Raw genomic sequence first — 27,367 nt, forward strand, 5'->3', positions numbered from 1 at the left:
AGAAGGATCAATTATGACAGATGGATTCGACAATGATTGGAGGTTCTTTAGGCTTTAGGTCTAAAAACTTTTTTTCACATCCCCTTTTACACCATTATTGTTATAAAACCTCACTTACCTACCACTGGCAACCACCTCCATGTGCACCACATGCCTCTCATTATATGATTAACACACTTCATCAATCATACAATACTTAAAGCACCAGCGCTTCCTCGTATACATATTTCATGTAAACACCCAGGCTTCTGTGTTTTCTGAGAGCTTGCGGAACCATGACCAAGGCTTCCGTAATCTCAACGTTGGTGGTCGCTGTCACGGTCTCATGCTTTGTCGGTGCGTTACGTGATCCAAAAATGGAAAGGTTCTATTTGATAGTGGCGCTTCTGACCATTGCATCAGTGATGTTGTTAGCTTTCCGAGTTACAATGGTGACATTTATCACAGTGTTGGTGCTGCTGAGGTTTGCAGGTTACCGTCGCAAGCTTTTGATTCAACGAGGAGGGCTAATTACGCTTGACGTGGCGTGGTCTTTGTGCAGCGCTATCTTCAGATCACAGAAGGGACTCTTCGCTCTGGTTTGTGCTACCCTTCTCAGCTTGTTTGCCACCTATCGATGAACGAATGAAGTAGTGATTGGGGATAAAATCTTATTGTAATAATTTAGAAAACAAGCTATAGTAATTAACAAACAATATTTACTCAGTACTCACGATAAAAAGAAAACATGTAGTAGCATGCAATTGACAAATTTTTGCATCATTTTCCTTGTTTCTTTATTTTTGTTGTTGGTTCTGCAAATTGTTCCTTGATTGGAACAGAGTTTATTTATATAAGCCTTTAAAAAGACCCATAGCGTGGATTATTAGCGCATTTTGTTTGTGAATTGTAATCTGAATAGACTGCTTTGTGAAGTGTGAAGCACACAAATCAAATGCCATTGCTGTCAAATATATCAGCAATACAGTAATTGTAGGATCAAAGAGTGAGACCTATTCCAACATCTCAATACGGAATTATGGATCAATCTTCGTTTTATAAAGGATTTAAAAAAAATAAAATTAGATGCAGTATTAATAGACACAGAACATCCTGGTCCGTTTGTTAAAGAATGGTTAAAGAAGCATTTGAGACGGTATTCTCTTACCTGAATACATCATGATTCTTGACAACAAAGAATTCTTGTTAATCGTGAATATTTTTCAAAATATTTATATAACATGGAAATTAAGTTATATGATATTTTAATTATTTAACGTATTAAATAATCTAATAAGAGTGACATGATAATATATATTATTTCATTAGTATTTTTTATTTATTATAAATAATTTAAAATGAAACTTTTATTAATTAATTATGATAATATTTTTAACTAAAAGAACTATGAAACAACACAATCAATTAATTATCTTCGTAGTTGAACATTACAATATGATCAAGTGTCCCTTTCTTCTTTTTTCTATGTTTTTACAAAGAAATCCAAAGAAGTGCCCCATACACAATTTTGTTTCCTCTTCTTTTTCCATACTAATTCATTATTTTCCTTCCTTCTTACCTGTTTTTCACTGGTTCACCTCAAGTAAGCCAAGTGTAGATAAAAGAAAATATGAAATTTTGCTATATTTATAATTTTTTTAGTAAATAACTATTTTAGTATTCATTATAAAACTTTGAAGTCTTTGAAAACTAATTTAGTAAATGTGATGGGAAAAAAATTACATAAATAGCATAGTTGACACCTGAATAACTTGAAAAACGTCCATCTTGCGTCGGTCAAAAAACTTAATCTTCATGGATACGGTGATCTTTGTCTCAACTTTTAATAACAAGCATCGACTAAACTCATGCTAAGATAAACACTATATCTTAAAATATTCATTAATTATTGGAACATATCGATTTTGTTGACTAAAAAATTATAAAACTTAATTATTTATTAATAGATAATGTCTTTTAATATTAATTTAATTTGTCCATACGAAAGACATGATAATAATTAAATTTTGGAAACTATCTTCACATGTAATTAAAAAAAAATACTTTATTTAATCTAAAAGCTCGAACTTAATATTTAATTATGCTAGACACATCAACCTCTTGTGTCTACATTGTTTGAATTCATATCCATGATCACATAATTGTGGGGTGAGATGAACTTGTTAATCTAAGAATGAAATAAAAACTCATCATCTTTGGTCTGACATAGATAAGATATCTTAAAACTACCAATAAACATCCATGACTGGTCAATTTGCATCCTTAATTCTGTCAAGTAGGAGATTTTTACCATTTAGATGCAATTTCATAAGGTAATTATCAAAATGGATAAAAATTTGAAAATTTACCAAATGGATAAGTCGTACCACCTTGATACGACCTACCCATTTTGGTAATTTTTTAAAATTTTATCCATTTGATATTTAATAAGTGAAATTGCACCTCTTCGGTAAAAACATTGTTAGGTAGTCCCACAATTGACTGCATTGAACACACAAAGACTAACACAAATTTTTGAAATTAACAAAAAAAAATCTAGAAAAAATATGTAAGATGATGCATAACATTATGCATACTAATGTAAAAAAAAAAAAAAAGACAACCCTTTCCTAATCTAATTAGCATATAACTCCAAAATCTATGCTTTGCACATTGCAATTAAAGACTAAATTGTCTTCCTTTATAAAACTATAATAGCCATATGATTAGAAATAGAGAAAATTTTGATGACAAAGTTAAATTAGACAATAAAATAAAGAGTATGTTGAAATAAAAGGAAAAATCTAACATTGAAGTTACAAAAGACAATAATGTAAGATAACTCATGATATTTTTTTACGTGCCAATTAGACGAATTTTTTTTAAGAATTCGACAACTTGTGGAGCATTATTCTATTTGATTTTAAGAATTTAAAGTGCAATTTTTTTTATTCAAAAAGAATAATTGGTGTTGTGATGAATATAAAAAAATAACATTTTTTTTTTCAGTTTCTCTTAATTATGAGAGAAAATTCAACCTGATGACTATAGAAAAAAATTATTATTATTTATGACACAAGAGACTTAGACATTTAAATTATAATAATCTTATGTTGTTTTCTTAAAAGAATATGATTTTAAGTGCTTGTTTATAAAGATTGAAACACATTATTTAATGTTTGTTTATAAATATTGAAGTGTATTTTTTAATGCTCATGGAACTTTTAAACATTATATAAAGATTGTTGGTTAGTGCCTTATAAAGCTTAATGCACAATAATTAGTGTATAGATTGATGCATAAGGATTTGTACACAAAGATTAGTAACCATGAATATATGGGTGTAAACTTTTATCGTCTAATTAATTAGATAATGCACAATTTTTAGTGTTTAACTTAGAAGAGATGAGTGAAAACTTGTTATTGCTTAACTAATTGGGTAATACACATTATTTAATGATAAACTAAAAAAAAAAATCACTACAAACTATTTATTATCATCCCAATTGGATGATGCACTTTAGTGTTAAATCAAGGAAAAGTGTGTGAATTGTTTTGGATGTATGAATTAAATTGTCTAATTTATTTAATGTTTAATCAAGAAAATTCACTTATGATTTTAATAAAACAACAATGGTTCATGTTTTCATATAGAATAAAAAGGTTGAGCTAAAGATACTCAATGTGTAAGTTAGAGCTAAAAATTCTTAACTTTAAAAAATTATGTTAGAAATGTTCGACATAAAACTGAACTAAACATATTTTCATATTTGTTAATAAAGTATTGTTCAAGGCATGAAGTTGAACTAGATATATTTAAAGATAAACGAAGCTAGAGATGCTTAAAGCACAAGTCAGGCTACAATTGCTTAAGGTGGAGCTGAACTATCAATGTTCAAGGCATGAGGTGAGATACATGTGCTCTAAGCATGGAGTCAAGTTACAAATACTTTAGACGTGGAGTCCGACTACAAATGCTTAAATCAAATATTGAATAATAAACAAGTTAACAACTTGTTAGACATAGGTCCATCTTCACAAAGTAATATACTAGTCAACATTTTTTCTTTTAAATAAATAAAATAAAAGCATAAGATAAAATATATTTTTTAATATTACTAAAATGATTTTAATATATCCATCTTAATAATTGAAAGTGATGATAAACTTGTAAAAAAGGGAAGATTTTTTATATATATACTAGCGCAAACACATGCGTTATATCCACATTTTTTAGTTTTTATTTTTACTATTATTATAATATATATAAATATAAATTCATGTGTATTTGTATGTCTAAGAGATATGTTATTAGATTTTAAGAGATTTGAGGAAGGAGAAAGATAAAATAAGAGAGAAAAAAATTAAGAAACTACTCTACATTCAAAACTGCTCATGATAATTTTTATAAAGTAGGGATGGCAATGCGGGCTTGCCCGCCCCGCATAGGTCTGCCCCCCACTTGGCCTGCAAAAAGTGGGCCGAGTTGGCTCATCCCGCATAGAATTTGCGGGCTGATTTTTGTAGACCATTCCGCATAAGGGTTGACCTGCATAAGAAATATTTTTTTTTAAAAAAAAAAAATTTAAATAAAAACTTTGAATTTTTATTATTTAGATGCATTAAGTAAATGGTCTTATAATATTATTTTCATGAGACATGCGTAGTAAGATGTTATTAAAAATTTTGGAATATGAAATATGAGGCTACATGAAGAAAATGGAGGTGCATAAAAAAAAAATACATTTTAAAGTTATGTGGGTTATGCGGGTCAACCTGCCCGCCCCGCACTTGGTCCGCGGACTGCGGATTATGCAGGGCGGGTCTAAGCGGGTCAACGGGCTAAAATAAGCAACTCGCCACGCGTTTTTTTCAACGGACCGCGGGCCGACCCACACGACCCGCCCCACTATGTCACCTCTATTTTAAAGAGGAGAATCAATATCTTCACTCTCTTGTGAGTTAAGTTACCACAAATCAAATAAAATTAACATACTAATCTCTCACTTTCCAGCCAGTTAAGTGAGAACAAATAAAATAAAATTTCAAAATTAAAAAACTGCTTATTTAATAAAGGAGAATATCAGTTTAAAAGAGAAAAGTAATCAATCTCTCCACTCTTCTTGCCATTATTATTCATACAGGCGCGTCTATGCATCCATATTTTTTAGTTTATTTTTACTATTATTATATATATATATATATTTAAATATAAATTCATGTGTAATTGTATATATGAGAGATATTTATTGAGTTTCAGGATATTTGAGGAAGGAGAGAGATAAAAAAAGAGAGAGAAAAAAACTACATTCAAAACTGTTTATGATAACTGTTTTAAATAGGAGAATGAATCTCTCCACACTTTCCTGCTAGTTAGGTGACCACATATAAAATAAAATTAACGTAACAATCTCTCCACTTTTCTGTCAGTTAAGTGAGAACAAATATAATAAAATTTTAAAATTTATTTAATAAAGAATCAGTTTAAAACAGAAAAGTAACAAATCTCACTTGCCAGAGTTAGGTGACAACAAAATAAAATTAACGTAACAATCTCTCCACTTTCCTGCCAGTTAAGTGAGAACAAATATAATAAAATTTTAAAATTAAAAAACTGCTTATTTAATAAAGAAAAATATCAATTTAAAACAGAAAAGTAACAAATCTCTCCACTGGTCAGAGTTAGGTGACAACAAAATAAAATTAAGTATCAATCTCTCCACTCTCTTATCAATTAAGTGAGAACAAATAAAATAAAATTTTAAAATTAAAAAACTGTTTCATTAATTTTTAAAATTATAAAATGTTGAAATAACCAAAATAAATTAATAAAACAAAATATTAAACAAGAATAAAATAGAAAAACAATTTAGAGCATTTAAAGTGAAAAATCCTTTTTATATATAGGTATAGATATATAACCAACTTATAAAAAAAATCAAAATAATTACGATGAAAAGTTGTTATCACAATAGTGAATATTAAGAAAATGAATTTGTAAACCATAAGAATTAGAAGAATCGTGAATTGTTGTTACCATCTAACTTATTATTTAATAATTATAGCTAGAAATGACTAAAATATAATTTGATTTGTTAGAAATATTATCTAGAATATTTAAATAGTTTTTCTAGAAATTAAAGAATAATATAATATTTTTTATCATAATTTTGATTATTTATCACATTAAATTGTTTAATAAAAAACATTATATCTGCATCACAGTATAAATAATTCAACTAGAGAAAGTTATATTTATCTGCATCACATTATATTCTTACATCTATAAAAAAATAACTTCAGAAAAAACTTAAAAACATTTTTGGCAGAAATATTCCCAACTTCAAATTACTAGAAAACTAAAACTCCTCACCAAGCGCTCTCTATAGGTTGCTCCACAAGTAATTTAATTATTTGTCTTTACTAGGATTACTCTAGCAGTAATTTAACTCCTCTAGTTATTTATATATAATATAATTACAGATTAGTTAATTTTTTTTTTTATTTTCAAAGTGAAATTTGAGTAATTTAATAAAATGGTTTTCGATTATTGATTATTGAATTCTAAATTTTATTTAATTTTTAGTTTTGTAAATATATTTTTCAATATTATTTGATTTGATGTTTAACAACGCTAATAAAAGAGATAAGATACGTGGGAGGATCGTACCGTTACCTTTGCCACGAAGTTATGTATGCATTTAGGAGAAAAGAAAAGTCAAAAATAAAAAAATTTCTTGTTACCAAAGTCACAATAGTGTATATATATGTCACTCTCCGGCTCGCAAAGCTTTTAAAGTGGCTAACGCTAGCCGTGCAACTCTCTCCATTTTCTGTTCCGAAGAAGAAGCTTCGTTACCCATTAGGGTTAGGGTTTCAGTGTTTTCTTTTCTGTATAACTGCCACTCCTCCCTTTGTCGTTTCTCTCTTTTGCTCCGAGAGCTATGGAGTCTGCTCTAGTGATCAAGGTTTTTATCTTAATTTTCCTTTTCCCTCATGTTTTCGTTTCAATTTTTGGTCCTGAATTGTTTTCCTTCTCTTAATCATCACTTTTGTGGTGTAATGATGCGTGTTTAGTCATCTAGATATTTCTTGGAGAAAAGGAAGACGAATCGTTTTTTTTTTTTTTGTGACGATTTTGCCAGTTGATAAAGTCTTGAGTCTGATAGTCATTATGGTGCTTTCATGTTGTTGTTGATTTTTTTACAACCGTGTTAAATTAAAATTACATACACCCCTTCTAGTTTCGCCTTTAATTTTATTATTTGAGTAATCGGAGCACGGAATTATGGTTTTATTATATGTAGTAACTTTTGGAACAACGATGTGGCTGAAACCCCAACCATTTCTTGCTGGGTTTCGGTATAAACAAATTGTTTTTTTCCTAGAAAACAATTTAGCGTGAGTTTCACGAAAATCAATTGATTCCTAGCATCCGCTAGATGTGGGTTGAATTAGTTTTATTCTTTTGGCTAGGAGTATTGTATGTAATTAGAACGATTCTCTTTTATGAGTTTGTATTGGAATTAAAACTGTTGTGCATAGTGGAAGTTTCATTTTACTGTGGCTCTGTTTTTGTTCTAGTATTGATGGTATTTTACATTTTGGTTTAATATATCAAGGATCCTGCCGAACAATATATGATTTTACATTTTGATTTAGACGATACTAACTGTAATTTTGATTATACCCTACATTAAATTTTGGTGCAAGAATCTGCTGATATTTTTTGTGGCTTTTTGACATATTATAACCCAACTTTATTTTGGTAAAGTCTTAATGTTCGGTTCTGTAATCATGCAAATCTTTGCTTATTGCATCAATACATCCCTTTTTTTTGGACAGGTGAAATATGGGGATACCCTCAGGCGCTTCACTGCCCGTGTGGACGAGATTAATCGACTGGATCTCGACATGGTTGGGTTGAGACAGAAGATATGTTCTATCTTCGGTTTCGGTGCTGATGCAAATTTAATTCTGAGATATGTTGATGAAGATGGTGACTTGGTGACTCTAGTTGATGATGATGATTTGCGTGATGTGATGAGGCAACAATTGAAATTCTTGAGAATTGAGGTACTTATGAACAATGACGACGGTGCTAAATCAAATGCTTGGTCTAGTGGAAGTGCCACCCCCTCAAAGTCTCCTGTCACAAACCCACCTCTGGGTAGAAATCCTATATTACATGCGGCTCTTTCTAAATTGTCGCTTTCAAAAGCAGCATCTTCAACACCTGTGGTTGATAATCTTGCCAATTCAATTTTGAAAATGGGACAAACTGTTCTAAATTCTCATTTCCAGCCTCGTGATGCAGCTGGTAGAAGTTCAAAAACTGGTATTCCTGAAGATCGTGTCACTTCTAAAGCAAAAGGTTCTCGATCTTCATATGTGGACTCAGCCTCCAATTCTGCTGTCCATAGTGAGAGTGCCTCTCCCTTAAGATCTCCTGTTCCAAACCCATCTTTGAGCGGAAATGCAGATAAAGTTGACATTTTATCTTCTTTGCACGAGCCAGTACATGAGCTTATTTCCAATTTATTGTATCCAAATGCTGCATCTTCTAGTCAGCTTCCCGTTAATCTTGCTGATTTAATTTCCCTAGTGGGACATTCTGTTCTAAATTCTTATTGCCAGCCTCATGTTGCAACTGGTCCATTCTCTAAAAATGGTGTTCCTGAAGAACCTATCACCGGTGAAGCAAGAGGTCTACAAATGCCATCTGTAGACTTGGCTTCCAATGCCACTCAACAGGTGGAGACTGAAAACCTAATTAGAGATGCAGCCTCTTCTTCCAATGCCAATCCACATTGTGAAGCAAGAGGTGTACAGATGCCATCTGTAGACTTGGCTTCCAATGCCACTCAACAGGTGGAGGCTGAAAACCTAATTAGAGATGTAGCCTCTGCTTCCAGTGCCAGTCAACATTTGGAAGCTGGGAATGTAATCAGTGCAACAACAGCTGCAGAATTTCCCACTGTTGATCTCAATGTCCCTCCTTGTGATCCCTATTCATCTCAGTCCACAAATGTGAATAAGGATTCACTTTCATCAGAAGTCCCTGACGATGGTGGCAGGAAGGGTAAAATGTCGAATGTCTATACTTCCGCTGGTAGGGTTGACAGCAGTGGCACATCCTCAATTCTTGCTGGTCCTAATAATGGTTCAACCGAGACAGCTTCATTAAGTGCTGGTGCTGGTGCTGTCTTTGACTGTTCGTTTTCTGGGACATATATCAATTCTTGGACACCACATGTTGGAAACTCTCAAATGCCCCCGTTTAAAAGGAGCCATCGTCACACTGAGGCAATGACTGGTATGTTCCACAAAGGTGTGCGCTGTGATGGTTGTGGTGTCTATCCAATAACTGGACCTCGTTTCAAATCCAAAGTGTAAGTACTTTGATTTGTTTAGACTTGTTTATTGTTAAATTGTTTTCAGGGGCGTTTCCATGATATTTTGTTCTTCATGCAGAAAGGAAAATTATGATCTCTGCCACATTTGTTACAACGAAATGGGTAATGGGACAGACTATATCAGAATGGACCGCCCCGCATCTGCTCGTTTCCCTCGATGTGTATATGAACAATCCAAAAACTTTGTAATCACTTTTGACTACTGCTGTCTTTTCTTTTCTCCCTATGCAAGTCATTGCATTTTCACCTGTTTTTTTTATGGTGCAGCCAACATTACCACCACATACTTTTAAGAAAAGTTCCATTTTGAAGCATGCAAGACCAAAGTTAGATAGTCGGTTCATTTTGGATGTCAATGTGATAGACGGTACAATGATGGCTCCATCTACTGCATTTACAAAGATCTGGCGAATGCGCAATAATGGCACTGTAGTATGGCCCAAGGGAACTGAACTTGTTTGGATTGGAGGAGACAAGTTTAGTGACTCTCATTCAGTTGACTTGGAGGTTTGATAAATATTCGTATTGTAGTTTAATTATTTCCTTAAGGTCTATTATCCTTTCTCTAGGTTTGTCTTGCTCATCGTAGAATCTGTGGCATGCTAGTTTCTTCAGTGCTCTCTCTTATTAAACGTTCCAGGTTCAGAATGGTGTCCCTACGGAGAAGGAACTGGACATTGCAGTTGACTTTACAGCACCTCAGATACCTGGTCGATACATATCATACTGGAGGTTGGCAACATTATCTGGACATAAATTTGGCCAACGTGTTTGGGTCCTTATACAGGTAAAATGATTGTGTTGAAGGAATATCTTTCCCCTGGGAGGGACACTAGATTTTAGTCTTAATGGTGTAATAATAAATTTGCCCGCATTATCGTACACACAGGTTGATGCCTCTCTCAAGGACTCATTTTATGATAACTCTCAAGGATTGAACTTGAATATTCCCCTTGATGTCAGTGGCTCTGAAGGACCTCTGCTTATAGATATCAATGTTCGGCCTACCGAGGATGATACTTTTCTTCAAACCCGCATTCCTAATGCTCCGATTGAACCTGCAACACAGGTTGACAAGGAACCAAAGTTGGAACTGGAAAAGGAGTTCCCTATAAATGAAGCTACATTTGTTGGCCCTGCCGCCTCAGCCCCTGCTGCAACCTCCGTGGCACCTTCATCGGTTTCTTATCCTATTATTGATTTATCTGAAACAACCGAAGCTGTTCCCTCTAATCAGCAGTCATCCACTGTAGATTTGCCATCATCATCTGTTGTAGGGACTGGTGGAATTAACTCTGTGGAGGAGAGCCTACTTAGAGAACTTGAGGAGATGGGTTTCAAGCAGGTTGATTTGAACAAAGAGATCTTGAGGATTAATGAGTACGATCTGGATCAATCCATAGACGATCTATGTAGTGTTGATGTCTATGGTATTTCTGAGTGGGGCCCTATCCTTCTAGAGTTACAAGAGATGGTAAGTTGTTCGGTTCATCTTTTATCATTAAATGCCTGCAATTTGAAGTCCTTTCTCTTCTAATCCCCCTGCTCCCATTCGGTCCTCTGACCAAGCAATATGTTGTTCAACTGGATACTGTTTTGATTAGTTATGGGGTTTATGCAGGGTTTCCTTGACAAAGAGATGAATAAGAAGTTGCTTAGGAAAAACAATGGAAGCATAAAGCGTGTTGTTATGGATTTAATCCAAGGAGAGTAGAATTTGTTGAAATGTCGGTTAATGGTTAGTGTAAAGTTGGCGACTTGTGCTTCTCTGGGTGCTTCACATAATTATCTACCAGGTAGACATAATTATCTAAATTCCTATCTATCCCGATCTTTGTGTTTTTTTGGTGATATTGCCATCATAATTCAACAACTTTAACAATCCAGTGTCGGATTTAAGCATGTATCAACTACTATGCTTGTGTATGTAATTAATTCTATTGCCAAATCGCCATCCTGCACTTTTTAATCCTTGTTGTTTTTTCTCTGAAACAAATTTTAGTAACAATTTTCATTAAGAAATAAATTTTCCTACATTTGACTACGTAATACTAAAATATTTAATGGGATATTTATAAAATTATAGCCAAAAATGTTAAATGGATGGTAAGATAATTGCTTTATATGGGTAGTTCCAGTCCAACTATAAAAAATTGTGCTATGACTAATTTTGTTTTCTGCCAATGAGTTCGAACGTGGTTTCTTCGTTATATATGGAAAATCTGCATAATATGTGGACATAACATTGTTATATTGTCTTGCGATTTATTAAATAACATCAACATTGCATACTGCACTTTTATCGTATTTATTTTTCTTATACAAACCTAACACAATAACATTCCCGATACTAAGCATTTTAAGAATCAAACTAGCCCTTATTTTTATTATAATATGCCTAATAAAACAAGTAGGCTCAATTATACTTTTCATTCTTATATTTTTGAAAACTTCGTTATTTTAGTGCTTAATTTTTTATATGATTTTCATCTTTATTTTTTTAGTTGTTCAAAATTTTGTTTAATTTTTTAATCTAAAAATGGCTGTCGTTATATTTACGGTTGACCAACTTAATAATAAAATTAATAGATTTTTTAATTGATTAAAATATAAAAATATTTGAAAACTAATTATTTTTATGTATAGATTGTTTTCTCACTTCAGTCAGTTCACCATATTTTTCGTTCTCACTTAGCTTAGGCAAAACTATCATTAAAAAAACAATTGATTTCGAAATAATTCATAATTTGCTAAGGTAAAAAAAGGTTAATTAAATGTTTTAACAAATTATCTTTTTCAACTGCAATGCAATTTAATTCACTTACATATAAATTTCATTTTTATTTTTAAGATAATATTTCATTTTCAATCTCATAACGAATGAATAATTCTAATTGATTAAACAAATAATGTAAGAGTTCGTTAATTTGAAAAACTATTTCAACAAAAGCATTTGTTTTAATTTTAATTTTAGTTTAAAAACTAGTTAAAAATTAAAAATGTCAAATTATGCTAGTTTGTTAAATTATAAGTGTTTATACGATATAAATTTTCTTTTATCGATAAAAGATTATTTTGAAGTTGTCTATAGTTTTAAATTCTTTTATTGATCAATTATTTTAATTATATTTTTTTATTTTCAATTGATATATATATATATATATATATATATATATATATATATTAGAATATGCTTATTTTTTTATCAAAAAATTTAAAATAAAATAAAAAATATCATACTTTTAAATAAACGTGACACTTAATGGTTGAAATCTCTAAAAGTTTTATGTTCAAACAATATAATATATATCGTATTTAAAATACAGTAATATAAAAATATTTAAAATAAATTTTATTTATCAATATTAATGTTTTGAGAGTAAAATAAAAAGTTATAATAATATAATAATTTAAATCAAAATATAATATAATATATTCAAACAATAATAATAACTACAATATAACATAAATTCATTTTTTTCTATGCTTTTTGATACTTTATGTAATAATAATAAGAATACTCAATCTTACATGTGACTAAAAATTGATATATGAGTATTCTAAATAAATTCATATATATATATATATATGGGCACGAGAATGGAAGAGTTCTTAAATTTTAAAATCACAGGCACGAGAATGGAAGAGTACTTAAATTTTAAAATCAGCTATGTGAAGGATATGCACTCTCAAAGTTTTATATTATTAAAATACCTTTAGTTTGTTAGTTAATTTAAAAATTTATTTTTATTTTTTATCTATTATATTTAATTGTTGGTTTCATTTTATTTTATATTTTTAAAATATTTTTTCTTGTCACAGCCTTGATTATATTTTTGTTTTTTTTTTATTGTATGGTTTCATTTAAATGATGTATGAAAACATAAATCACAATTTTATTTAATTAAATCTCTATAAAATATATATTTAATCATTTATATTTATTTTTAATATTTTTATTGTTATTTGTGAAGTATGAGAGTATTTAATTCTCAATTTCTGAATATTCATTTGTCGAAATCTTTAGTTTATAAGATAACATTTTGTCTTTTCTCTTTGTTTTATAGTTTCATTTTATTTAAGTAATATTTTTTTATATATTATTTTATTATCTCTTAATAGTTTGACTAGTTGAATATCACGAATTTCACTTGATTATCATGGCATTTTTACTCTCGAGATTTGCAAGAGTACAATAATGTCTAGTTTTGCAAGAGTACAATAATGTCTAGTTGTCATAGAATTTTAATTATGTATATTTTTTTTTATAACTACCATATTTATATAATTGTAATTGTTATTAAAAAAGAAATTGCATGTCTTCTTACATTGAATCATATTATATATATATATATATATTATGATCTTCATTATTTTTAAAAAAATTATTTGATATTTAGGATAGTACTATGATATTCTTAGTACTCAATTGAAATGAAAATGAAACACAAATTTCATATAAAAAAATTATGTGTATGAATTTTTATTTTTAAAACATATAAAAATGAGTTTCATTGTCATCTCTATTCATAAATAAGACAATAAAAAAAAATTGATTATTATATATTGTTCTTGAATAATTCGAGTTGGTGGTCGAGCTAATCATTTTAGTCTTTTGAACTTTGATAAGTCTTATCGCGCTAAACACTTTAAGATTGAGAGTTGTAAATTATCTGGTTTGTGATGTACTAATCATCAAGTGATGCAAAGATTATAGTCGAGGAACGTGTTCGCGAGAGTCCTAAAATATCATAATTGTAAATATCTTCGATCTTCTTATGTATTAATATAAAAATTTTGTATTAACTTTTATAATCCAATGGTTTATTTTCTTAATATAAATGAATCAATAATTCTTTTGATATCGATAAATAATTTATAAATTATTTGACAATCAAATTTAATGATGCAATAATAAACAATAAAAAAAATTGTATCCAAACCACAACTGTGAACAAATACATCCTTAATAAGAAGATTAATAGTTAAAAAGGATAAGAGAGTCATTCTAGAGGACAGAATACTAATGGACTAAGGACTCAAAGATTCTTAGATCATATCAGTTCTTAATGGTGTGTGTTGTGTTGTGTTCTCACTTCCCAAAATAGCCGTTCTTTTATGACAGTAAGACGCCAATTGTGGCTAAACAGTGTTCTTATGTGATGGAATCATGTTAGTGCTTACAGGAATTTTAAAAGATTAGTGTGAACTGACATCCAAATTAAAAAGTTATCGGAAAGGAATTTCTCCAACTCTAAATAACTTTCTACTTGTTTGGCCCAAAATATGTCTCTCCAACGTGCAGCTACTTTCAATTTTTCTCATGTCATTCTGGCCGTATATCAGAACCATTATCTATTTTCTTTTTCATTACAGTACCAGAGGTATATTATTAACCATTTGGTCGTGTAACTTTAACTCCAACTTTCTATAGTCTGCATCTTTCTACTCTTTCTCCCAAATGAAAATCTTTATTAATGCACTGTTAGGTTATGAATCCTTGTTCATAATTTTGTTATTTTTAATGAACTTTAACTAATAAAAGTGAGTGTATTTAAAAAGTGGGTCGGAGAGTACTTCCCCCTAATGTGGCTTGCTTGCTTGCCATGGAATTAGATTCCCTGGAGGAATGGAATCGAGATTAGAGGTAGAATCTGCTTCCTGCTTTTGGAGATGATAAATGTAAAAGGAATTCGATTCAAAGCAATCAATTTAAGAATAAACAGAGGTTGTTATACCTGCCATTCTGTCTATAAATTGCAGTGGTGTGATAACAGATGAATCGTGTAATTGTGCTTATTATATAGCTGTCCTTGTGAGAAAAAAACATCAGAAAACAATGCTGCGATCGGAGGACTACCACGCCCACATAACAAAAGTTCACAGGTCAGAGAGTGTTCTCACCGATGTCCCTCACTACCCCAATGCTCACCTGGCCTTCAACAACGCCCATAACAACCCACATTCTAATGAGAGGGTGGAGATGGTAGAGCATGATCAGACTGAGGATGATGAAGCCATTTTCCAAGAAAGAGTGGATGTTAACAGGGCTCAGCGCAACCCCGGGAAGAACAAGGCTCATTTTGAATTGCACAAGTGGAAGACCTACAGGCCTTAAGAAGATCATGAGCAAGAACCTAGTTTGCTACAAAAACTACCTAATACATCAAAATCAGCAGTATGTATGATTGTGAAATAAATGTCTGCTTAGCAGGCTATTGTGTTTTATATCAGTATTGAACAACACCATGTATGAATGAACTATTAATGAAGCATATTTGAATTATAGCATGATATGGTTTATGATTTGTTTATTCCAACTTGACTTCTTCCGACTTATGAGTAATACATATATTAAACAGAAGTAAATGAGTGAGTAAATGAAAGAGGGGGTTATATTAAAAGAGAAAAGAAGATAAAAGTCAAGTATGATTTTGGTGTGGAATATTGGGGGCATTAAAGCGCCTAGAAGACATAAGATTGAACAGATTCCTGAGGCTATTCTTACTCTCAGGCTTGGGGTTGGGTTGGATTGGAATGGAACCACATAAGTCATGAAAAGGGTTATCTAACGTTAACCCTGTCTCTATCCTTCTGGAGACTGTGACAAGCTCATAGGAGTCCCAGAGAGATTGCTGAAAGTCCCAATAACTGTCTTGAGAAGAAGTTGGAGGCTTGTTCAAAGCTTCGAGCTTAAATCTTGAAGGCCTGCCTCTGAAATTTCTTGGATGAGCGTCAAATTCGTTCATGGGCTTGGAAGTGGCGGAGTGGCTGTACCAGGCCTGTGCAACGGCTTTCAAAACTTCCAAGTCTTGGGGTTCCTGTTGCTCCAGCTCTGCCCTCTTCTTCATGGCACTGAGACAACATTTTCTTCAAGAGGCCATCTTCCTGCTCTTGCTCATGCTCACTTTCGTGGAAACCACGGCCTCACATATGCCATATGAAAAGGGATAAGCTGATGCTGATGCTGATGCAATTTTTTTTTATTTTTTTTTATTTTTTTTTCTGGTTACTGAGAATGCATTTCGTCTCTTTATCCTAATTTCTGTGAACAATAGTTTATTTCCGTCTCAATGAATGAACGTTAATTCGTGACGAATTTATCGAGTATGTATGATAAAGAATTCTTCTGAGTCTTGAATTTATAATAAAAATGAGTGGAGTATGATTTTGGTACTCTTAAATATCATTAATTCATTTTCAGATTTTTAATTTTTTTGTTCATTTTTTTGTATTTATTAAATTAATTTTTTATAACTTTATTAAAAAAAATCAAATGTGTAAAAATTATTTAAAATAAAATATGTTTTTATCCCTATGTAGGTTTGATCTCTCAACTATATTTTATTTATTTTTATTCTTGTAAAATTAAAATGTGTCAAATTCGGTTTGGATTAACAACTCTTTGCAATAATAATTGTATGCATGACAATCTGTCCAAAATATGTATTTAATTACTTACTATTTTGGTCTATATTATTGATTAGTTAATGAGATAGGTTGAGATATAATGTTTTTTTTTTTTTTTTTTAACATTGCTTTATTTACTTTCTGTTTAACATTACTTTATAAATAGGATTGAGTAGGAAACCTAATTTAGACATCTTATTTCTTCTCATAAACAAGTTTGAAATTGTTCGCATGTTTATCTTCCAAAAGCTCTAGGGTTTGGTAGCAGAAGAACATTATTCTCAAGTAATTTTAGAAATTCTATTTTTTAATAAAGAAAAAATATTCTATTTTCAATATTTGATATTTGAAATCCTTCAATTTTATTAGTGATTTTCCCTTCAGTTTTGAGAGGCTAAAAATTAACCTCTTATATTATAGAATTAAAAGTAATTTACTCATAGTTTACATATATAACTATGTTTGTCACAGATCCTTATTTAAGGAGTGTAACATGATTTAACAAAGTTATTGACAAAAACTAAATTTAGCACATTTTATTTTTATAAAAGCAAAAAAGATGAACAAAAAATTTTAAAGGGACCAAAATCATATTTTACCTAAAATAATATCACAAGAACAAAGCTAAATCCATGAAATTTTCATCAACTCATAAAGAAACTTTTTAAGCTCAAAAGATCACTCCTAATATTATCATCTTTTTCAAGAGCCGAAGTCCTAGACAACTTCACTCATCTATAACTATTTGATTTGTACCTTAATTCAATCTATAAATAACCCTCTCTGTGACACAACATTCAACAAAACACCAAATTGTTAGAGTAAAATTACCTTGATTCGAGGTCAAGGAACGTCGTAAGAAAAGGTAATGGGGAAGAAGGGAACAACTTCTTGATTAGTTCATTAATCACTCGAAAGAGATATATAACGAAACCACAACCACCAATATTCAGCACTCTGCACCATCGGCAACTAATAATAAACTCCTACAATCAGTAATAAATCTTCAAAAATTGGACACATCACACTTCAACATACATGGGTAAAATATGCTAAATTACAAGGGATGCTTGCAGACTGTTCTAGATTTTTCTTTACACAAACATGCTTCAGCTCCTCACTGAACTCTTCTTGGGACTCCTCATTGGGCTCTTTGATGGAATGCAGACTAAAAGTAGCTGAATTTCTTACACTATCAACTTCAGTCAATAATTCTGACATCTTTAATAACATTGCCGCTTACCGGCATAAGTAATTTAAGACGGCAATGAGAAAAGATGCAATAGAAAGTTATGAAAGGCCATGGTTCATTAAAAATGATTCGATAATAACATTCTTGTTCCAAGGTGCATAGTCAAGCATTTGTCTCAACACGGTTGAAATTCAAAATTGAAATTACAAACCTGGAGTCGACATAATAAACAATGAACTAACTTAGCAGCCAACACAACCTTCCCCTCAAATATTTTCCATGTTATGAATTGTCAAGCATGTACATCCATCTCCGTTAGAAAAAAAAAAACAAACTAGAAGCTACAATAAGAATCTTCTGAAAAATAGCCATTGATAATAACTTTACGGTTCATAGATGAAAATTTGTTATAATTTAAAAATAACCTGACATCACGTCTTGTGTCCAGTGTTTCCACCGGCTAATGATCAAACTTGATAGTATCAATCTTTTGAATTTAGGAGAAAGAGGAGATACCTACTGAGAGAAAAACGTTCTAGGGATCAGGCAGCAGCTGAGTCTGATTGACCCTTTCAGATGAACCAAAAAGTTTAGAGATTTTACTATGTGTACGGATATGGTGAGGAGTCTTGTACAATAGATCTTTGGCCTCAGAGAGTCTACCCTCTTGGAATAAGGATTCAAAAACCTGAACGTAAACAACATGGGATGGGTAACTCTTTGCACTCAGTGCCTTCAGGAACGCCTCAGCATCTTCCACAGACCCAAACTTTGAAATATAAGGCACAAAGGGTAGATGATATGGAGGGTAGTTGTGGGTCTTCATCAAACGAAGAAGTTCAAGTGCTTCCTCAAACTTCGTGACTTCCAAAAGCTTTTCAATAAGTTTTTTATATGTAGCTTGCCATGGAGATATACGACACTTCCTACTAATCTCTATAAAAACCTCGTACGCACCTTGTATTCTCTTTTGACTAAAAAACCCGTCAACCAGAACATCCAATAAATCAGCATCCGGATTGCAGTCCTTTTCAATCATCTTAGAAAAACAAAGTAACGCTTTTTCTAATTCATTGGCATCGCAATGCCCTTGGATCAAGATGGTCCACGTCTTAATATCAGGGATGCATCCACAAGATTCCATCTCCTCCAGCACTTTACATGCTTCTTCAAACCTTCTCATCTTGCAAAGTCCATAAACCACTTGACTGTAGGTGATGTTATCAGGCTTATGACCAGCATTTCTCATAGTCCTAACAATATTTTCAGCTTCATCAAATTTCCCAGCACCCGTCAAAGACCTGTGGATTCCATCATAGATAGCCTTGGAGAGAGTGTGCCCTGTCGACTCATATTTCCTAGCAACCCTGAAAACTAAATCCAAATTTGGCTTATCACTTGCGGAGATACTCTTCAAAAGGAGACTGCAATCCTGAACCAATGGCTTATATGAACCATCCATCATATGCTCATAAAGCTTGACAGCATCCTCCATCATCCTATTCTTTTGAAGCTGCCTCGATATCTTTATGTAAGTATCAATATCCAATTCATGACCCACACTCTTCAACTCCTCAATAACACTCCAAAACTCCTGAATTGAGTCATTCCTCGCGAGAACACTTGCAACTGCATTGTAAGTGACAGTATTATGCTCATAACCAGGTTGTGTCCCAACCCAATGAAAGAACTTGTAAGACTTTAGAGGAGTATTTCGAAGATCTTTCAAAACCCTTATTACAAAATTATCCGACAGCTGAATTTTAAGCTTTGCAAGTTCACCCATAACCTCCTCACCCCATTCAGACACTGAAATGATACCAACCACCTTGGTGACAACACTTTGCATTGCATTCTCCTCTAGCATCCGATTATAGAAGTGGGTCAAAGCAACGGAGTCACTGTTCATCTTTTCCCTTTTAAAGCGAACATAAATTGTGAGATATGTTTCTTCGTTGAGGTAAAACCCCTGATCCTTCATCATCCTTAAAGTAATCCAAAATTGCTTCATAGTATCCTTGGTGGCCAAGATCCTAATAATTAAGCTAAACACTGAAGAGCTTGGCCTAAACCAGTCTTTCTTAATGACCCAATTGAAAAAGCACGAAGCTTTTTCTGGGTTTTTATCCAACCGCTTTATGACGTAAATAACGGTTTCATGGGACATTGATGGGCAGCTATTTTCTAAATTGAGCTCTAACGCTTGGGACCAATCGTTGGTCGAAACAAGCTCCACAATAGAACTCGGATTGGTAGAAAAGTGGAGGCTACGGTGAGTGATGGGAAATTGTAAAAAATGAGACGAATCCAAACGGGGTAATGGATTATGGAGAGAGAAGCGAGTCACCTGATTCCGAGTCACCAGAACTCGGGTAGCGAGTGAAGACTCGAGCACTCTGAGAGAAGCGGCAACTGCTTTCACGCGGTTCATCGTAACGCCGAAATGGGTAGTGTTGCTCTAAGGGTTAGAGAGGGTTTAAGGTAACCACTGTCCACTGCCACTTTGTATTCCAAGGTAGTTAATTACTGAATTCACAAAAAATAATAGTCATTTTATTTTTTAAGTTGATTTGTAAAATAAAATTTATAGAAATAAACAAATTGCTTCTTTGAAATTAATTCGCATTTTTTACTGTATATTATACATAATACATATTTATTTTATGTAATTAAAATCATAATAAATAAATATTATTGAATTTAATTCATATATATATATATATAATATTCAAATAAATTTTATTATTAATTATTTACAATTTCTTTTAAAAATATTAAATTTCAAATTAGAACTTAATATATTAAAAACTGATCAATTGAAATTTTTTGCCCAAAATAAATGTCTCCAGACTAAACTCTTTGCCACATTTTTTATAGAAGTCTATACATTTAATATAACAAACCAGAATTTTTGAAGAAGTTGAATTCTTAATCAGTCTGAATTAGGATTTTTTCTTAATCAACTGGAAACAAAAAAAAAATGGCTTAGTGGGATCCCTTCTCATTCTATTCACCAAACTAAATTTGTGTCTTTTTTGGGAAGAAAAACACTTTCTAGGCACACCAGTTCCCAAGAGCTAGTTCAGTAATTTTGTATGAGAAAAAATTTATTTCACACTACTTTTTTTTATCTACGTCCATTTGAAATCATTATTATTTATAATAAAATATTATATTATAATAATAGAAATAAATATAAATAAAATATTATAAAAAAATAATAGTTATTGAAGTTGTAAGTTGTAGGTATTTTTTAAATATTTATACAAGTATTTTGATAATTTTGAAATAAATATTTTGAAAATTAAACTTATTTAATAAATTATCTTTTTATGATTATTAAAAATATGTATAATTACTTTAAAATGTATTTATAAATTATAAAAATATATTAATTAATATAATATAATACAACAAAACAAAAATATATATATTGACTAAAATAAAATCCTTTTATTATTAATTTATAAGTTTTGAATTTTTTCTAAATAATATTAATTTTTAAAAAATAATTACATAATATAACTTAATAAACAAAATTAGTGTATAACTAAAGATAAATTAAATGACATGTATATAAATAAATAAATAAATAAGATCAATATATAATTAGAGATAAATTAGATAATAAAAATATAAAGAATTAACAATAAAAATGTAAGAAGGTCATGGACAAGTGTCACCCAATTAATAAAAAAACTAAAAACTAAAAGGTAGGGTCTTGATTAAAAAATATATAATTTAATAAGAACTTAGTTGAAAATACTCAAATTTATCCGTAACTTACAACTTAAATAATTTTTTAAAAATTTATTATTATTTCTTCTTCTTATTATCATTATTTTTTATTTTATTTTCATTTTATTTTATTATATTACTTCTTAAAACAACTTGTTTTGTTTTCAATATTGGACTTTATCTGGTTATAGATAATAGTTTTAGAATATGAATTTAATCATAGGAGTTAAGTTCTAAGATTTTTTAACACTTATTTTTAAAGTAAGGATAAAATAAATAATATAATTATTTAAAATTAAAGATGTTACAACCTTAGAGTAAATAATTACAAATAAGGAAAGTTAATTTATGTTTTTTTATAGAATATTAGGATAAATAATCTGGATTTGAAAGTGATTTGATCACAGTATCTTAATTTTGTATAAGGATTATGTTTTGTTTGAACACAATTTGAAAGTATAAAGTTGAGTGAGAATGTTATTTGTGTTTTTGGTTAATAGAGGATTTAAAATGTTTTAATTTTGATTTTCTTGTTGATATATTAATATAGTGGTTAGATTTATACATGTTAAGATATAAAGTTTTTTAAACCGAATTCTGAATATGTTTTAGATAAGTAGAATTTGTTTCTTATAATTTTTACATATTAATATATATATATATATAAAGTATATGATTTTGTATGTTTGTGTTCTTACGAAAATAATTGTTTGTGTATTATTAATTAAAATGTTTCATTTTATATATATTTTTCTCATGAAAAATTATTTCAATAATTTATCCTTATAATTGTTCATGATAATATGCTATTAGTACTTATACAAGGAGAGTATAGGTGCATGAGCACTACATGAAAGATATTAGAGATTTACTTTTTACTTTCTTTTTGTAAATATTCGTGAATGTGTATTGTTTATATTTAAATTATATTTTGAAATACAAAAACTCTTCATAAAAATATACTAGAAAGTATTTTAATTCTTTGGATTATTTACTAAATAAAAATAACTTATCTACATTTTGTCCATTCGATATTTTTATCATTTTTTAAAACTTTTGCATATAAGGTATTTTCTTAACAAATTTAAACTTGAATTGGTTTAAATTTTAATGTGGTAGTAAAAGAAATAGATTACCCGACCTACAAGACCTTGAATGCACTTTATTTACTGATCCAAATTTCTAATCTCCAAAACCTTACTAAAGCAATTATTGTTGGCACAAAATTTAATAATTTTTTATCATGATATTGACATGAATTAATTATTCATCACAAAAAATAACAGTTAATATTGTGGAAAACATTCAAAATTATTTTAAAGATTAAAAATTAAGAACTGGACAAAGTATTATTCATAAACATCACGTAATTACAGTCCAGAGTAGAATTTCTTCAGCCAATTTGGTTCCTTTATATTACTGTAGCTCAAAGCTCATCAGAGTGTCCTTCCTCTCAACATGAGCTTTTATTTTCCCTCTTCAAATTAACTTCAAGACCTCCTATGCAACTAGATATCTTGTAATTGCAGCAGTAAATTCCAGAACATCAAATCATGTACTGTACAAAGTTAGAAAAAAAAAAATTAATCCCCTAACAAACTCGTCTAAACATTAGCATTTGCAAAAACAATGAGCTAAAGTTAGCATTAGCAAAGATGGAAATCTTCTAAACAAAACAAAAACAATAACAATGAAGAGCTTAATATACATTAGAAGATCATCATTGGAAATAATAACAACATTCTTTTTCCAAATTGTGTAGTCAACTCAGGCCCTTGTCGAAACACATTTGAATATGACTATAAAGTTAAAACATTACGTGCTAAAAAAGATATCAATGGAACATAAGAAAATGAACAAATATTGGAAGCCAAAACAGTAATTCTACCTCAGTTTTCATTCTATAAATTGCCAAGCATGTATATATCCATCTCTGTTAAATGAACAGAGAAAGGAAAATAGCAAGTAGAACCCTTCTTAAATAATGACATTACTGACTGCTATTGCCGAGGCTGTGCACCGTGCATTAATATACATTAGAAGATCATCATTGGAAATAATAACAACATTCTTTTTCCAAATTGTGTAGTCAACTCAGGCCCTTGTCGAAACACATTTGAATATGACTATAAAGTTAAAACATTACGTGCTAAAAAAGATATCAATGGAACATAAGAAAATGAACAAATATTGGAAGCCAAAACAGTAATTCTACCTCAGTTTTCATTCTATAAATTGCCAAGCATGTATATATCCATCTCTGTTAAATGAACAGAGAAAGGAAAATAGCAAGTAGAACCCTTCTTAAATAATGACATTACTGACTGCTATTGCCGAGGCTGTGCACCGTGCATTAATATACATTAGAAGATCATCATTGGAAATAATAACAACATTCTTTTTCCAAATTGTGTAGTCAACTCAGGCCCTTGTCGAAACACATTTGAATATGACTATAAAGTTAAAACATTACGTGCTAAAAAAGATATCAATGGAACATAAGAAAATGAACAAATATTGGAAGCCAAAACAGTAATTCTACCTCAGTTTTCATTCTATAAATTGCCAAGCATGTATATATCCATCTCTGTTAAATGAACAGAGAAAGGAAAATAGCAAGTAGAACCCTTCTTAAATAATGACATTACTGACTGCTATTGCCGAGGCTGTGCACCGTGCAATTCTCCATTGAATTGAAGAATTCAAGGATTTCTTTGCGTTTACTTATATAGGAGGGTATCTTGCTCAACAGATCTTCAGCGTCTGAGAGTCTACCTTTTCCAAGTAAAGATTTAAAAACACGAAGGTAGATCAAATACGACCGGGAACTTCCCTTACTCTTCAGGAATTTCACAGCATCTTCAACAGACCCAAAATTAGAAATATACTGCACAAAGGGTTCAAGAATTGGTGTGCATTTGTGTTTCCTAGTCAAACAAAGAAGGTTAAGAGCCTCCTCAAATTTCTCAATTTCCAATAGATTTACAATCAGTTTCTTATATGTACCGTGAGACGGAGATGCACCGTGTTTAGTAACAACCTTTACAAGCAACTTGTATGCATCATCTATTCGCTTCTGACCAAGAAAACTGTCTGTTAGAACACTTAAAACAGTAGCATCCAGATTGCATCCCTTTTCAATCATCTTATGTAAACATAGTAATGCCTTGTCAACTTCACTCGCAACACAATACCCTTGGACCAACAGGGTCCAAGTCTTGGTATCAGGGATGCAACCACAAGATTCCATGTCCTCCAGTACTTTACATGCTTCTTCAAGCCTCCTCATCTTACAAAATCCAACAATCACTTGACCATATGTGATGTTATCAGGTTCATGACCAGCATTTCTCATACGATTAACAATATCCTCAGCTTCGTCAAGTTTCCCAGAACTTGCCAAAGACCTGTGGATCCCATCATAGATTGCCTTGGAGAGAGTGTGCCCTGTTGACTCGTATTTCTTAGAAACCCTGAAAACTAAATCCAAATTTGGCTTATCACTTTCAGAGATACTATTCAAAAGAAAGCAGCAATCCTCAACTGAAGGCTTATATGAACTATCCATCATAAGCTCATAAAGCTTGACAGCATCTTCCATCATCCTATTCCTTTGAAGTATTCTTGATATCTTTAGGTAAGTATCAATATCCAATTCATGATCCACACTCTTCATCTCCTCGATGACACTCCAAAACTTCTCAATTGAATCTGTCCTCGCCAGAACTCTTGCAAATGCATTATAAGTTATTGTATTATGCTCATAACCAGATTGTCTCCCAACCCAACGAAAGAACTCGTAAGCCTTTAAAGGAGTGTTTCGAAGCTCTCTCAAAACCCTTATTATAAAATTATCCGAGAGCTGAATATTAACCTTTGCAAGTTCACCCTTAACACCATCACCCCATTTAGACACTGAAATGATGTCAACCACATTGGCAACAACACTTTGCATTGCATCTTCCCGGATACTTCGATTATAGAAGTGGATAAGAGACGACCGATCCTTGTCCATCTTTTTCCTTTTAAAACCGGCTAAAATTGGAAAATACATTTCTTCGTAAAAATAAAACCCCTTTCTCTTCATAGTCCATAGAGTAATCCAAAACTGTTTTATCGTCTCCTCAGTGGCCAAGACCCTAAGAATTAAACCATATAGTGTAGAACTTGCTCTAAACCATTTTTTCGTACTGACCCAATCGAAAAAGCACCATGCTTTTTCTGGGTTTGCTTCCAACCGCTTCAAAATGTAAACAACAGTTTCATGGGTCAGGGATGGGTAGCATTTTTCTAGCTCATGCTCTAACCCCTTGGACCAATGGCTGGTAAAAATAAGCTCGGGAATGGGATTTGGTTTCGAAGAAAAGTAGAGCTTCCGATGAATGTTGGGAAAGGGAAAATTGTGAGAATGATCCAAAAGGGGAGATGGAGTGTAAAGAGAGAAATGAGTCACCTGATTCTGAGTGAGTTGGATAGACCGAGTTGCAATGAGTCCCCTGGCGAGTGGCGAGTCGACGGATCTGAGGTTAGCAACAATTGCCTTCAAACGGTTCATAGTATATCAGATTCAGTTCAGAGGGACAGCGCGGACTTTGGAGCATTGCATTACGGGCAGCTTAGGCGAAATTCAAAATGGGTTATGTAGGGTTTAACATTAGCCACTTTTTTCGGGAACGGGTCCGGGTCCGGGTCCGGGTCCATCCACGGGTTGCCATAACCGGATTTTGCTAATCTTATTTATTCCGGGTCCATTTTTATAACAATTTATTATTTATTATTATCATAATAAAAGGGGAAAGAGTTCATAGAAAAATATATTAAAAGAATAATCCACTAAAGGGGTTCCGGAAACAGAAAAAAAAAAGTCTTAATCAATTTTGAAAAATTAATTTTAGTTTAAAGATAAATAAATTTAGTACTTCCTTTTATCCCAAATCATTATAAACTTGTTTTGCAATAGTAATGTTTAAAACTATTTTCAGAGTAATTTATAATATGTTTCTTTATTATCATATTTTAAGAATATTTTTATTTTTAATTGTCTAACTTTAAACAAAAATTAAGATTATATTAATTACATTTTTATTAACTATATCTTTATTTTCTTTCTTTAGTTAATTTAAACTCATAAAGAGGATACAAAAAAAAACTGCATTGCTATTTTATAAAGATTGAGAAAAAATATTTAGTTTCTACATAAAAATCTTGGAAGTCGTATAGGAAAAAAACGCATAAATAGTTTTTTAGCTTTTAAACCCAAAAAACCACAACATCTTTAAGTTTGTTTTTGTTACTTCCATTTTTTTTATTACTCGTTATTCCATGCTTTGTAATATCTTTCTCTCTTCATCTTCCCTTCCAAATTTTTTGAATAGTTTAAAGCTTATAAAACAAAAACAGAATCAAAGACAGCCTACATTTTTTTATTGTATAATTTATCTGTTTGCTTTGAAGTTTATCGACAATGACATGATATGTCGATATATAAATAAGACGAATGTTGTGCTTAATTTTGACTTTTAGTTAAAAAGTCATTGAATTATTTTAATTATTTTTAAAAGAATAGATTCTAGATATAACTGAATTATTTTAATTATTTTTAAAAGAATAGATTCTAGATATAATTGAATTT

General features: G+C 31.0%; 4 protein-coding genes across 6 annotated transcripts; 1 reads left to right on the plus strand and 3 right to left on the minus strand.

Moving 5' to 3' along the window:
• Positions 1-6,647: 6,647 nt before the first annotated feature.
• LOC137807915 (protein JOKA2) lies at positions 6,648-11,364 on the plus strand. Of its 2 annotated transcripts, none has more exons than XM_068608766.1 (7): positions 6,648-6,947; positions 7,825-9,371; positions 9,454-9,580; positions 9,663-9,902; positions 10,036-10,182; positions 10,285-10,869; positions 11,017-11,364. In XM_068608766.1, exons 1-7 carry the CDS (start codon positions 6,924-6,926, stop codon positions 11,107-11,109), a joined length of 2,763 nt encoding a protein of 920 aa, XP_068464867.1. In that variant the 5' UTR covers positions 6,648-6,923; the 3' UTR covers positions 11,110-11,364. The 2 variants fall into 2 exon arrangements, with proteins under 2 accessions (XP_068464867.1, XP_068464868.1); XM_068608767.1 differs by having other exon boundaries at positions 6,710-6,947; positions 9,454-9,556.
• A 3,817-nt stretch (positions 11,365-15,181) lies between these two features.
• On the minus strand, positions 15,182-16,384 carry LOC137807916 (uncharacterized). Its single transcript, XM_068608768.1, has one exon. It carries the CDS (start codon positions 16,244-16,246, stop codon positions 15,818-15,820), a length of 429 nt encoding a protein of 142 aa, XP_068464869.1. The 5' UTR covers positions 16,247-16,384; the 3' UTR covers positions 15,182-15,817.
• A 1,394-nt stretch (positions 16,385-17,778) lies between these two features.
• Positions 17,779-20,503, minus strand: LOC137807917 (pentatricopeptide repeat-containing protein At3g48250, chloroplastic-like). The gene has a single exon (XM_068608769.1). The coding sequence runs from the start codon at positions 20,426-20,428 to the stop codon at positions 18,533-18,535; it is 1,896 nt and encodes a 631-aa protein (XP_068464870.1). The 5' UTR covers positions 20,429-20,503; the 3' UTR covers positions 17,779-18,532.
• Positions 20,504-23,027: 2,524 nt separating this feature from the next.
• LOC137807918 (pentatricopeptide repeat-containing protein At3g48250, chloroplastic-like) lies at positions 23,028-26,357 on the minus strand. 2 transcript variants are annotated; one of them, XM_068608771.1, is made up of 2 exons: positions 24,278-26,357; positions 23,028-23,293 (listed from the first exon to the last, which is right to left on the minus strand). In XM_068608771.1, the coding sequence occupies exon 1, from the start codon at positions 26,288-26,290 to the stop codon at positions 24,380-24,382; it is 1,911 nt and encodes a 636-aa protein (XP_068464872.1). In that variant the 5' UTR covers positions 26,291-26,357; the 3' UTR covers positions 23,028-23,293; positions 24,278-24,379. The 2 variants fall into 2 exon arrangements, with proteins under 2 accessions (XP_068464872.1, XP_068464871.1); XM_068608770.1 differs by having other exon boundaries at positions 23,624-26,344.
• Positions 26,358-27,367: the final 1,010 nt, after the last annotated feature.

The sequence above is a fragment of the Phaseolus vulgaris genome, chromosome 3, assembly GCF_000499845.2.
Source record: "Phaseolus vulgaris cultivar G19833 chromosome 3, P. vulgaris v2.0, whole genome shotgun sequence".
Taxonomy (NCBI): domain Eukaryota; kingdom Viridiplantae; phylum Streptophyta; class Magnoliopsida; order Fabales; family Fabaceae; genus Phaseolus; species Phaseolus vulgaris.